The following is a 13070-nucleotide window of genomic DNA, read 5'->3' on the forward strand; positions in this document are numbered from 1 at the left end:
TAATCCGACTGCTTCAAGGTGAATGCCAAAACAAGAGTGAGCATCTGTTGGAGAATTTCAGCATAAAAACAAACAAGATCCCACAGGGCCTCTTACCAGAACAAGAAATTTCTAGATGAACATGAAGACCAAAACCAAGTGAGACACTTACATTGATAGGAATTGGTTCTATTTCTAGGAGCCCGTCTCCCTCAATAAACAATCACTACCAACAAAAAACAAACTTGTTTTCCTTTTACTGAGAGTGTTTCTTTCTTTCAGTAGAGATATCTTATTTCAGCAACTCCTATGAGTATACGAGTCAGATACGGCTAAAGATGGAAAACTTCTGCCACATCTGCAGAGATGCTGCACAAATCACTTTCCTGCCTTAGAGTACAAAATCAACTTCACAATCTAGTGGAAGGGTGATCTATTCAGTTCTCCACAGAAGAGCCATTGCTAGTCTATTCTTTTCATGGAAGGCATGGAGTTCCAATTTCTGGTAAATCCTTGTAAGGCATTCACAGCAAGAACTCATCTTTTTACCACAAGATTTCCCTTTCTCCTTTTATCTGTCTAGCATTAAGCAGAATTTCCACAGGCAGAGTTTCTTTGTAAGTTTTCTTCAAAGCCATTGTCAAAAATTCTTGTTATAAACCTCATATGTAATCAAACACTAAGAAACCCCCCCTCCTTTTAAAATTATTATCTCCCTTAGTTCATTATTAAAATCAATTATATCCTGATAAATCTTGCAGATTTCAGTAAAAGACTCTTAGAATTACATTTGCACATCAAGATTAGAGATTGGGATTGCAGACTACCAGAAAATGTCAGACTCTTTAGCAAGAGAAATAAAACCCTCACAATGATTATTTTGATTAGTTTAAAATTATTTTAGTTCCAAACGCATTCAGTCAGAAAAGGTTTCATGGATGTTTATTACAAAACTGCTTGGGATGGACATACTGCGGCTATTAGCAAAATGTTGATAAACTTAAATTTCTACAGATAAAATATCCTTTACTGAATTTTCTTTAGCAACAAACAAATTATAGAATTTCACATCCAAAAAAAATTACCTGTTCAAGAATATTTTCCAGTTTTCTTTTTTCTGCATGAGTCAAATGAAGTTCTTCAGAAACTTTATTTTTCACTTCAAGTAATTGAGACTGAAAAAGAAAGATTTTTTTTCTTACAATATAAATTTAACTTCTCTGCAATTGTGCTTTCATTCATATATTTCTTGAGAAAAAAAAGACAAATTTTACTTTGATTTATAAAAATTCTATGTAAAATTATCAAAATATCTAATCATCATTGAGAAAAAAAAAAAACGCTGATAAAATATTCACTTCAAGTTGAAAATGTTTCTGTAAGATGAAAACTGAAGAAAATCTACAAATGTAAAAAGAAAACATGTTCATTTAAAGACTTAACGATCAACTGTATAAAAATGAAAGGGGGGGTGAGTAATAAAAAATTGGAATATTTTTTGAAAGTCAAAACTCAGATTTTTAAAATTCATTCTGAATCCAAATCTTTTTCTCATAAAATTCGTTTTCATTTGGAAAACTCATTTTTACTGGACCTAGAATCAAAGTGTAGTATCTCTTCTGTCCTCAACCAGAAGAGAAATCTTTCTTGACCAAATAAATCTTTATTTTTGTGTCATCCAGAACGACACTTTTTGCGGGAGCCAAATATCCCCACATAGATGACCATGTGCTTATCTTTACCCTCATGAGGTGATGTAAATAGGTATCCTATATTGAAGTTGGTAACTTAATCAGGATCTCCAAACCTTGTCATAAACTTCCAAGTGAGGTAATAGATAACTCAACAATTCAATGTAAATTTGGACAGGTGCTGAACTGTTGTAGCCTCCTTTGTGTAAATTTCTAGCACCATTTTCCTACATAGCAAATGAGGTCTGGTTGTTTTTTTTTTGCAAAAAAATGAAACTGAAGATTATCTTAAATCAAACCTCTAATACTATTTGCAATCGTGATTCAAATGACGAGTTTGAATTTGCTTATTCAACTTGAATAATGATAATTAGGAGTTAGTATGAAAAAGTTTCAAGAATGATAAGATGCTTACCTTATGCTTCTGAAATTGGTCTTCTGTGCTCCCACTTAACAAACTAGGGTTCAGTTCAAAGTCTAAACCGTTAGAATTACTGGCACTGACTGGAATCAGCTCAAGCATCCGACACAGTTTATTGTGCTCATAACAACTCTCATTAAGCTAAAAAATAAAAAATTGACAGAAATAACACATTTGTTGAAGAATTAAGATATTAAACTTTTTTTTATATTAATGGTAGACCTAAAATAGGCAGAATTATCCTTCTTGAGCTCTATGAAAGCGCAAATTTTTTGGCTTTGGTTTCCTAATTCCAATATTACATAATTTCCAAAATTAGTGAAACTAGAGACAGAGTAACAAAGCAGGAAAATATTGGGTACTTGTACAGTTTAATCAAGACATCAAAAAATGAAAATATCGAAAAAAGGTTATATTGTACATATTCATTATGGAACGAAGTTCTCTGGGGGGTGAAAAAAAAAAAAAAAAAAAAATTCACTTAATTTTATCAAGTTTTTATTTTACAGCAAAAAAACAATTTTTTGTGATACCGAACAAAAGGTTCGATTTATAGGAAGAAAAGCTAGTATTAAAGATGGGGAGGGAGTGTCGGCGCTTTAACTGGAGTTATCTCCCCGTGGCGTGTTCAACAAATTTCATAATGGCTGACTTCAACGCGCTCTCATAAAAATGTATTTTTCTGCTGTAAAATAAAAACTACTGATCAAATTAATGGAATTTTTTTCCCCGGAGATCTTCAGTCCAAAACAAATACGTACAATATAACTTTTTCGATATTTTCATTTTTGAATGTCTTGATTAAACTGTACAAATACCAAATATTGTGTTTCTTTTATGCTACTCCAATCCTATAATGAAGCAAACAACATTGTAATGTTGACGTGCATTGAGCAAAACTGAAAAATAAAACTGATTATCAAAATGTACCAAGATTCTAACAATTTCAGACTATTGGAGTAACCAAAACAAAAATTCTTCATCTGGTCCCAGACTCTGGGGTGCACAATACCAGGTTACATCACCTCCCCAATCTCTCTCTCCATGTAGTTTGATTCAAATCATCACTTTCACTATTTATATACGATAAATTGAGACACGACAAATGTACAACTTCTCCTGCTGATTCACTATTCATGTGCTATTTAGCCACAACAAATGCTTTCTGATTTTTTTTTTTTTTTTTTTTTTTATTCACTAAAAATCTTTGTACAGAACCAACAAATTTTGGTGCATATTTAGAATTACTTATTTAAAAGAAACAAAAATACAGAAAAAGCTTTGTCATATTCCAAAAATCAAATTGATCAAATGTTTTAAAATACAACCAAATTTCTCACACATGAAACCATAGCGAAAAACAAAACTCCAAGAATACGAAACCATCTACAGAGCCAGTAACTTTTCCCCTTTTCTTTTCCAAGATAACAAACAATATGCCTGATGAAGATCGAAGGCTACACCAATCGAAACATTATACAAAAAACACTCGAGAACAATAGTCCAATCAAAACAATATAAACAATTAGCCCCCATTAAAAAAATTCAGAACTGTAAAGGAAATGAAATTCACCAATTTTTAAGGATTAATAATAAAATAGTCCATCCATCTTAGTCAGATGGAGTTGTTGGTCTTTGAATTTTAACATTCTATAACAACATGGCTGGTCCTCTCCTAGCTTCCTCATAAAATTTAATTTTCTTTAAAAAAGTGATAAAGTTACAAGATTTTTGGATCATGACATTTTTGTTCTGTAACAAGTACATGCATCAAAGATTTGTCAATATTTTCTGTATTTGTTTTTTTTTTTGTTTTTTTTTAAAAGAGTAATTCTAAATAAGAACCCAAGTTTTTTTTTTTTTTTTTTGAAGACTTGGGAGAAAAAAAAAAAAAAAAGTCAAACATAAAAAATATTCCCTCAAGTAAAAAAAGTTTACTTTTAAAAATTGTTAGTGTTCATTTTTCAATTGTAAATGTTTAGCAAAGAAAAAAAAAAGATGGTGAAAAGTAAATATATCAAATTATTTAATTTTCCCAAATCTTGGCCTGTCAGTCAAAAAAAAAAAAAAAAAAAAAAAAAAAAAAAACAGTATGCCAGTTCGTTTAAATTAAAATCGGTTGTTTCTTGAATAACATACCTAAACATTACACAAATAGACAACCAGCAAGAGCAGTTGTCGGGCTTTGTCATACATTCATTTTTTTCCCCTGAAAGGTGCGATTCCCTAGATTGTCCTTATCTATATATGGTTCATAACGAACAACGCCGAGTCACACAAAAAGCCCGAAATAAGGGTTTTTGGGCCGTTTTATAGAATCGTCGAAAAAGTTACCTGTCCAGGTTAACGGAATTTAGCACAGCCGCGGTAGCATCTTTCTGTATACGGACAGGACTTGTGGCACAATAAATAACGTGTCTGACTACGGATCAGAAGATTTCAGGTTTTAATCCTGGCAAGATCGTAATAATTTTAACCATCATTTTATCCGTTCACACATTATCCTTACCCTTAGGGTATTTTTTTTGTTTTCAGTGATTTTGTTTTGTGCATATGGAAATTTCCCATACTCTGAGTTCACAGGGTAATCGTGGATAGTAAGACGATGTTGAGTGTACTCAATTTTGTGTGCTGACTCAGTGTAACTGCTAGTAATAAATAAATTGTAATAGATCAAGTAAAAGACATGCAACAAAAGCAAGGTTTTTAGAATGAGTAAAGGAACATAATTCATTGGGGAAGGGGGGGGGGATCTTCAAATCAACAAACACTGTTTACTTCCGGAGAGTTTTAAAACAAGAACTCGTTTAGATCAGTAAATATGCGAAATGATCGACAAGTTATTAAGGAGCAATGGAATGACCAATAAAATATACAAAAGGAATTGCTAACTTTCTCTTGCTGTTTGGCAATGGCCATTTCATCCTGCCACAATTCTTCATCAAGCTGAGCAATCTCTTTCTCCAAGTTGTCGGTTTGGCTCTGGAGGTGCTGCATTTCTATCCTGAACCGCTCCACATCAGCTGGAGCATATTCTTGGTTATCAATTTGGGTTTGGAAACTCTTCAATTCTTCAAGCTTCAATTCTAACTCTTTTTCTGCAAGAGATGAAATAGAGATAAATGATCACAAACTGCAAATATACAGTTGTTTTGCACACAAGTTAGAAAAAGACCATCCTCATTAATATTTGCTTCCTATTTTTTTTTTATGCTAATAGTGGGAAGATTCTTCATTCCCCATTTTAGATAGACTCTTACAAAACCTTTGACACCAGAAAAAAAAAAAAAAAAAAAAAAAAATCAGACTAAAAATATACATTAATACAATTATAGATAACAGCAACTTTTGGACTCTTCTCTTCAGAAAACAAAAAGAATGTTTATTTATTTTTGAGAAATGAAATGTTGCTCCTGAAATATCAATATATATTCTCCATCATCATGGACTATGTTTACGGAAAAAAAAAGTTTTATTGAAGAAAAACATTGCATATATTGCTTTTGTTCATCTTCACAATTTCAGCATTTACTACATTGCAAACAACCTTATTAATACTTGTATACTTATTTACCAGTTATGGTTTAAACTAGGTGAGACGATTAATCGGAATTGTTAATCGTAAGAATCGGGTATTTTTTTTGGGGGGGGGGGCGCATCGTTAAAAAATACCTTAGATTTACGATTTTTTCATTATGATACTCTTTAAGTTGAACTGTTTGTTTGAACTGTGAGATTAATGCTGTCAAAAATTTATGATAAAAATGTTGGTACTTCTACACTTTATCACCAAAACTGGAGACGCTATTTTATTTCACGCACCTGTTGTTGAAATCCAAGGAAGAAATCAGTATTTTAAACTATGACTGAAGTTAGAAATAAATAAAAAAAATTAAACTCGATATTAATTATTTCTGGAAAGAACTATGAAAAAACTAAATAAAGTGAAAGAGAACATATATCCGTAATTGTTTAACTGGAAATGTTTTGACTTATTGAAAATGGGAAAGTTTTAATATATATATTAAAAAACAGAAAATGACATTCATAATTGTCTAAATTGGGCGAGTGCCATTTGAAAACCAAAACATTTACTGTATAAAAATTTATCAAAATATAATTGTAAAAATATTAACTGAAAAGTTTGCACAAGAAAATATAATTTTAATAAAACAATTTTGTTATGAAAGCAACATTGGATTTTTATAGTTTTTTTTGTTTTCAAACAAATAATTTTGATGAAACATTTTTTTGAATTAAAGCAACTTTAAAGGGTCAACAACAAATTAATTTAAATGAAATCGAAAAATCATTATCTAGTTTAATTTTGTTATCTATTTCATGCTTCGGTCATAGTTTAAAATACTGATTTCTCCCTTGGATTTCAACGACAGGTGCATGAAATAAAATGGTGTCTCCAGTTTCGCCGATAAAGTGTAGAAGTACCATAACGTCATAGACCTTTTCATAACATTTAATATGATGTACAAGAATTTTATTAAATACTTTGAAGGTAATCTTTATCTTAATGAGTAATGAGTTTTCTTATTCCATCACATACATAGGCGCTGTCTGCTTTGAAACTTCGAGGCCCATGATTAGTTATCTGTTTGCACTGTTGCACTGAAACTTTAGGGTCCGCGAGGTAACATTGTTTTCATTTGTGAGCGAAGTTTATTTATGTATAAAACAACCTAACTACGTAAAGTCCATGAAAAAGTTGAGAAAAAAGATTTTACAGCGCTCTCATTGCAAGGAAATCATTAAAAATCAGTGGGGTTTTCAACTGGTAACAAAAAAATAGAAAAAAAAAAAAAAAAAAAGAAAAAAAAGGCACTTATATTTTGGCATTTTTTTTTTAACAACACTCTTCCATTAGTAAATGAAAAGCGTCTTGTCAATCTTTATATTTAAAAAAAAATAAAACAAGCAAAGTCAAATTGGTGCAGCTGAGATAAGCAAGTCCAGCAGACGAGCCTCGTTCTGAAAAATCTGAACAGTTAAGTCACGTGAAATGTGACACCAGTTCTTCTACCATTATTGACCCTTTGAATGATGGATATAGAAAGTAAATTAACCTATCCGAATTGTTTTATTTACAAAAATATTTAAGAAAAAAAAAAAAAAAATTCACTAAACTGCTTCATCCAAACAAACATTTGAACTTTGCTGTTACAAAATCTGTTTTCCTTTTTACATTGACTTATCTTGCCTTTATTTTCACTTGTTCGTTATGTTTATAATAAATGTTCGAAATTTCTTTGAATTTTTTTTTCTTTAAATTCTTGGAATTAAATTTTTTTTTTTTTTTTTTTACTTTTAGCTTAACTTGCTTTTATATTTCACCATTTCATTTTTTAGTAATAAATGCTTCTCTACATCAAAAACCGACCTTGTGCCTAACTCTGCCCTCTTGGGGAGCGAGTAAATAGGAAGTAATATGGTGGCTGAAAAACGTTTTTCAACCTCAATAAAAGCATTACAATACATTTAAACCCTGAAGAATTTCTGCTATGCGCCCTTGTGGTTCTAAGTTAAACTAGCTACTAGTGTTTCAAACTTAAAAAACGCTTTAAAATAGTAAAAACACTAAAGCTTTTTTTGTTTTGGAAGAGGTCCCTATTATCCCAAAGAACCAGTTATGTAAACACTGCAATATTTTTCAATTATTTTTTAAAAAATTCTTTACAATCAATTTTTATTTAAAATTAATAAATTATTTTCTAGAATATTTTGTTTATATATGTTTACATTTGGTTTTTAAGTAAAATTAAGAAATTGATTTAAAAACTATTGTTTATATCCATCTTCATTCAAAAGGGTTACTTTTTGGTAGCTTCACCGGTTGTTAACCTAAATTTTCCAAATGTCAGAACGAGGCTCGTCTGCGGGACCTACTTATTTCAACTTCACCCAATTACCAAAAATTTACTTTTGGCTTTGTTTTACTGTACACAGATTCGAAAAAGCTGTCACCAAACAAATATAGAACAAATAAATGTTATCAAAGGCAAGATAAGTTACTTTTTTACCAAACTGGATATGTTTTTAGTGTTTTTATTTAATGTAACATTCATTCAGCTCGAAAAAGTGTTTACCAATGTATTGGAAACTTAAAAATGGCGCCCGGATCTTTGACATGCTAAGTTTGGGAAAAGGAATTAAAAATAAAAAACTATGCAAAATACTGTTAGAAACTTGCTTAATGTTACCGTGACATAGGCTGACATATTCAGCGGGTTTTTAACAGTATTTTGTCTATTTATAACTCATTTTCCCAAACTTACCGTGTCAAAGAGAGTCGGGCGCCATTTTTAATTTTCCAATACATCGGTAAGCACAGTTTTATGAGTTGAATAAATATGTTACATTAAATAAAAACACTAGAAACATATCCAGTTAGGTAGAAAAGTAACTTATCTTGCCTTTGATAACATTTGTTCTATATTTGTTTTGTGACAACTTTTTTGAATAAAACAGTAAAACAAACCCTTACTTTTTTATATAAAAATAAAGAGGTAAATTAAGACATAAAATAAGAATAAACATTAAAGGACGATAAGTATATAATTATATAATAAAAATAAATATAGAAATAAAGCCATTTATTTAGATTTAAAAAATAACATTGTTAAAAATATTTTTAAAAAGTCAAATAAATAGGAATAATTTGAGACGATTGAATAGAAAAGGCTAAAAATTTAATCAAAGTTATTTTTAAATTTCACCTAGAAATAAGAATATTCTAGAAAGTGGAATAAAAGTCAGTTAGCAATTGAAGCTGCAAAAAAAAAAAAAAAAAAAAAAAAAAAAAAAAAAAAAAAAAAAAAAGTTAAATTTTAAAGAGTTATCGAAGATAAAGAGAAAAAAAAAAAAAAAAAAAAAAATGAATATCAAAAAATAAATAAAACATGTTATTCCCCTTGGAATTTGAGGTTATTATATTTTTGTTGAATTAATCACGACTTTTTCTTTATATTTTTTAACATATAAAATAACTCCTGAAATTGATTGTTATTAATTGCATGGTGCATGTTTAATTCATGGTTAAAATTTGTTTTGACTTATCTTCAATGAAAGAAATTTCACAAAAAAAAAAAAAATCAAATCGCTTTCGAAATTCCCTTGATTGTATTTCCACTTTTTCGCTGTACCAAATTTTTTCGCTACACAAAAACTTTTGATTATATAATTGTATATTTCAAAACAACAATTCCACGGGTATCAGAATCGGAAAAAATTTAGGAATCGTCCCAACACCAGTTTAAACAACCCACCATATATACATATATATGTGTGTGTGTGTGTGTGTGTGTGTGTGTGTGTGTGTGTGTGTGTGTGTGTCTGCACCCAAATTGAGCATTTACTTGTTATTAATTCCCTTCATTCTTATGGCAATTGTTTGGTAGCCTGGAGATAAAGGCTTAACAAATGGAGTTAAAAGGTGACTTTGTGGCTGGGTTCAAATCTCCCATCGGGCAGACATCGTCATCCTACACTGATGATTGCATAAGCATATAACACTAGTGGCTATAGGTATAAAATAATATAATTTTTAATTTCCATAATCAAAAACCACAATCACTTCTCTGCTAGGAATTTTTATTCTGGGATCCGAAAATCAACAGATTAGACCATTCCTGTAATGATCTGGTTCCTGCTGATTTTGTGGTAGGAGTTAAGTTCTGTGCAGTTCTAGAAGGTCCACCCTTCCAGGCTTTGCCTTCTCTTTTTGAAAAGGAGTTAGTTTATTGCTAATCGCCTGAGGTGCCCTCCCCGGGGAATGCTGACAGGGCCTGCCCAGGCACTTTTTGCAGGTCAAAGTGCCCTCCTCAGGTTGCTGACTTTTCAACCCCACTTTCTGACCCTGGTGTCAGAGTTCTTGCAGTTGGAGAGAACTAAATACCATCTAATAATGCCACAGCTCACACAAATCATGAAAATTGCAGACCAGAAGTTACAGACTTGAGTTTCACCCTCCTTTAATCTCATTAAAAGAACATATTTGAACTTGGGATTCAAAACCTGAATCACTTGCATGTGAAGTGAGCACTCTGGCACCTGAACCACCATGCCACGAACAAGAAAGCCTAATTAACACAGATCAAATAAACTCTTGTGAACTGCTTGATTAAAGCTTTGGTCAGGATGATATCAGGTCAAGGTGTAGGGATTTAACCTTTGTTTAAGCAGTCCTTTTATCAGGGGTCTCCATCTTGAATCCCGTTTATATGATGTTTGCGTGCAATATATGTCCGTATCAGTACAGACACTTTTCTCTAAATCAAAACCATCATCATATTTGTGTTAATGTAAATTTTACATGCTGCCATGCGTTGCAGTTTTTAGATATTTACATTCCAAATAACCTATATCTGGCCAGGTCTTTATCTTTCAACTCCATACTTATAGCTTCCTTATATATTTACCTTTGCTTTCCTTCGTGAACCAAACCTGCTACCACAACTGTTCTACATCTATTAATCCAAAAACTTATCAATTATTTTAATGTGACCATACTAATGAAGTCTCCTGTTCTGCACAAAACTCCTATACTTTCCAAATTTAATTTTCTTCTGAGGTCATCAGATCTAAGCCTTTCTTTAAGACTCATCATATAATTTCATTACATGCAACTCATTTCCTCAACCCTCACTGGCCAAGTTTCACTTTTGTACATCACACTGCATACACATGCCTGACAGACTCTACCCTTGGTTGATAATGGTAATACTCTGTTGGTTAGTAATGGCAGAGGTTCCCTGAACTTACTCCATCCACTACTAATTCTTGCAATTACACCAGCACTAGCACCTCCCAGTGCTCCAATGATATCACCCGGTTAACAAACAGGAACAGCATTCACTATGGATAGGTGGAAACAGATTCCTTCATAAAGGCGAGAGATTCTATAGAATATTAAATTTATAAACAGTTCCCAGATGCATATATATATTCAGGTCAAGGGAAAGGAGTTTTTTTCAGAATTATTGCCATCCTCCACATACGTTGCCTAATATTTCCAAATGGTCACGCATTTTGTGCTGATCTGGCTCAACATTGCTCTAATGAGAACTGATGTGTCAATATGATTATGCTGTATATCCCAAGTTAGGATAATAACCTCTTCATCCAAATATACTTTTTTCTCCATATTTGAGTTCTTGTCAGTTTCGATTGACTTACATTTCTTACGCACAAACTAGTTAGCATCTCTCAATTTGATTACGCTTCTTTAAAACGCGGATTAAACTTTACAAACAAAAAAAATATCACTTACCCAGGAGGTTTACGTCATCGTCTCCTATTTCCAGTTTATTTTCAAAGATTTTTAATTCAGCTAAATAGTTTGTTATATTGATTAAATCCTTTTCTTGCAAAAGTTTTGTTTTCTGTAGTTCTTGCAGATTATCCTAAAGAGGGGGGAAAAAAAACAAAAAAAAAAAAACAACAAAATTCATAAGGTTTTGAAATAAAAACATGTAATAACAATGACTGAAATAGACTTATAACTATCCACCATCTAGGTAGCAATTAATCTAATTGTAATCCTATTGACAAAAAAAGAAAAACTGATTTTACATATTAACTTGGAATAACGCAAAAAAAAAAAAAAACAAAAAAACAAAAAAACTGTCAATCACTATGTTCAATGTGAAATATACATATATAATTAAAAAAAAAAAAAAAGATATATAATGAGAACTATTTCAGTTTATCCATTGCTGGAACCACAAATGGCCTGTGATCATAACGGAAGCAGCATTGGATTGCCATATTTGGTGCATGATAAACTTATTGGAAAGTGTTGGCCCAACCGACCCAGGGTGAATGCCACAACCATGATCAATCTGATTCATCTATCTAGGTATTCCATTTGTGTGTAAAATTAACTGGAAATTGTCATCTAAATCTCAAAATAAACTAATAAGTAGCTGTTTTTTCCATTCTGAATATTATTCTTCATTTTTATTGAATTGTTTTAATTAATATTGCTAATAATAGTGATATTAATATCAATGAAACTATTTGGGTAAATATAAGAAAAACAGAAGAATAAAATTACAAATAACTTGTATACAGAATATTAATTTATTAGAACTTTATAAAATAAAAATGCAAATGAAGTACAAGCATAACCGTGTCTATGTATTTGCCAATCACTAGATCTCTATAATAAAGAGAAGTTGATTTTTTTCTCACCTGCCACTTTGGCTATTATAGACAGCAAACCAAAAGGTTCAAATGTTACTCTTTTCAATTAACAAATAGTACATCCTAATGCACATTTTCAGAAAGTTTACATTTTGTCTCCTTACAAATATTACATTCATTGCATTATAACTGGTTCTCCCAAATAAGTCTTCTACAAAAAAAGTGGCAAACATTTTTACTCTCTAACAATTATCTATTCCCATATCATTCACATGCACCAACAAACTTTCTTAATAGCAATACATACAGTTTAGGCACCTCAATTATTTCATTTTTACATTTTTAGTATTGCATACATACTGTACTACATTTAAAATATAAATAACAAATGCTCTCTAGCAGACGTCCTAACAGAATACAGGAACATAGGATGGAATGTCAAATACACTGATTGTTACATACTATTCAGGTCTTATCTTGTTAGAAAAATTTTCCCTTCTGATTCTTAACATGAAACAAACAACATTCAATATTCAGATTTTCATAATAAATTTTGTCCAACGTTCTTTCACTATTCGGATTACATTTCTTCGATTTCAGAATACATTAACAAACACCTCACTTAGTATGTCCAGGGAGTCGCAACGACATCCGAACCCAACATCCTTTTTTTGTTCATTATAAGTAATTCACTATCTTTAATTTCTCCAAGTTTTAACAACTGATTAATAACCTACAGTATTTCACTGTTATGGCAGGCATTTCTTTATTAAAATAAAACAAGTCAATGCTACACATTTAATAAAACAATTAAAATATTTAAA

The 13070-nt window shown here is 31.0% G+C and overlaps 2 protein-coding genes across 4 annotated transcripts in view; one reads left to right on the forward strand and one right to left on the reverse strand.

The window, feature by feature from the left end:
• LOC145285877 (2-aminoadipate transaminase-like) overlaps positions 1–13070 on the forward strand; it is a 238921-nt gene that overhangs the window by 53876 nt on the left and 171975 nt on the right. The window lies entirely within an intron of this gene.
• LOC145285874 (kinetochore protein NDC80 homolog) overlaps positions 1–13070 on the reverse strand; it is a 63598-nt gene that overhangs the window by 19052 nt on the left and 31476 nt on the right. For all 3 annotated transcript variants that reach the window (XM_080134321.1, XM_080134322.1, XM_080134323.1), the window contains 4 exons: positions 11372–11504; positions 4984–5189; positions 2086–2232; positions 1065–1154 (listed from right to left, as the gene is read on the reverse strand). In XM_080134321.1, the coding sequence (XP_079990447.1) occupies positions 1065–1154; positions 2086–2232; positions 4984–5189; positions 11372–11504 (576 nt within the window). The remainder of the gene's footprint in view (positions 1–1064; positions 1155–2085; positions 2233–4983; positions 5190–11371; positions 11505–13070) is intronic.

Source organism: Euprymna scolopes, chromosome 10 (genome assembly GCF_053919585.1).
Source record: "Euprymna scolopes isolate OS-2025 chromosome 10, ASM5391958v1, whole genome shotgun sequence".
Classification (NCBI taxonomy): domain Eukaryota; kingdom Metazoa; phylum Mollusca; class Cephalopoda; order Sepiida; family Sepiolidae; genus Euprymna; species Euprymna scolopes.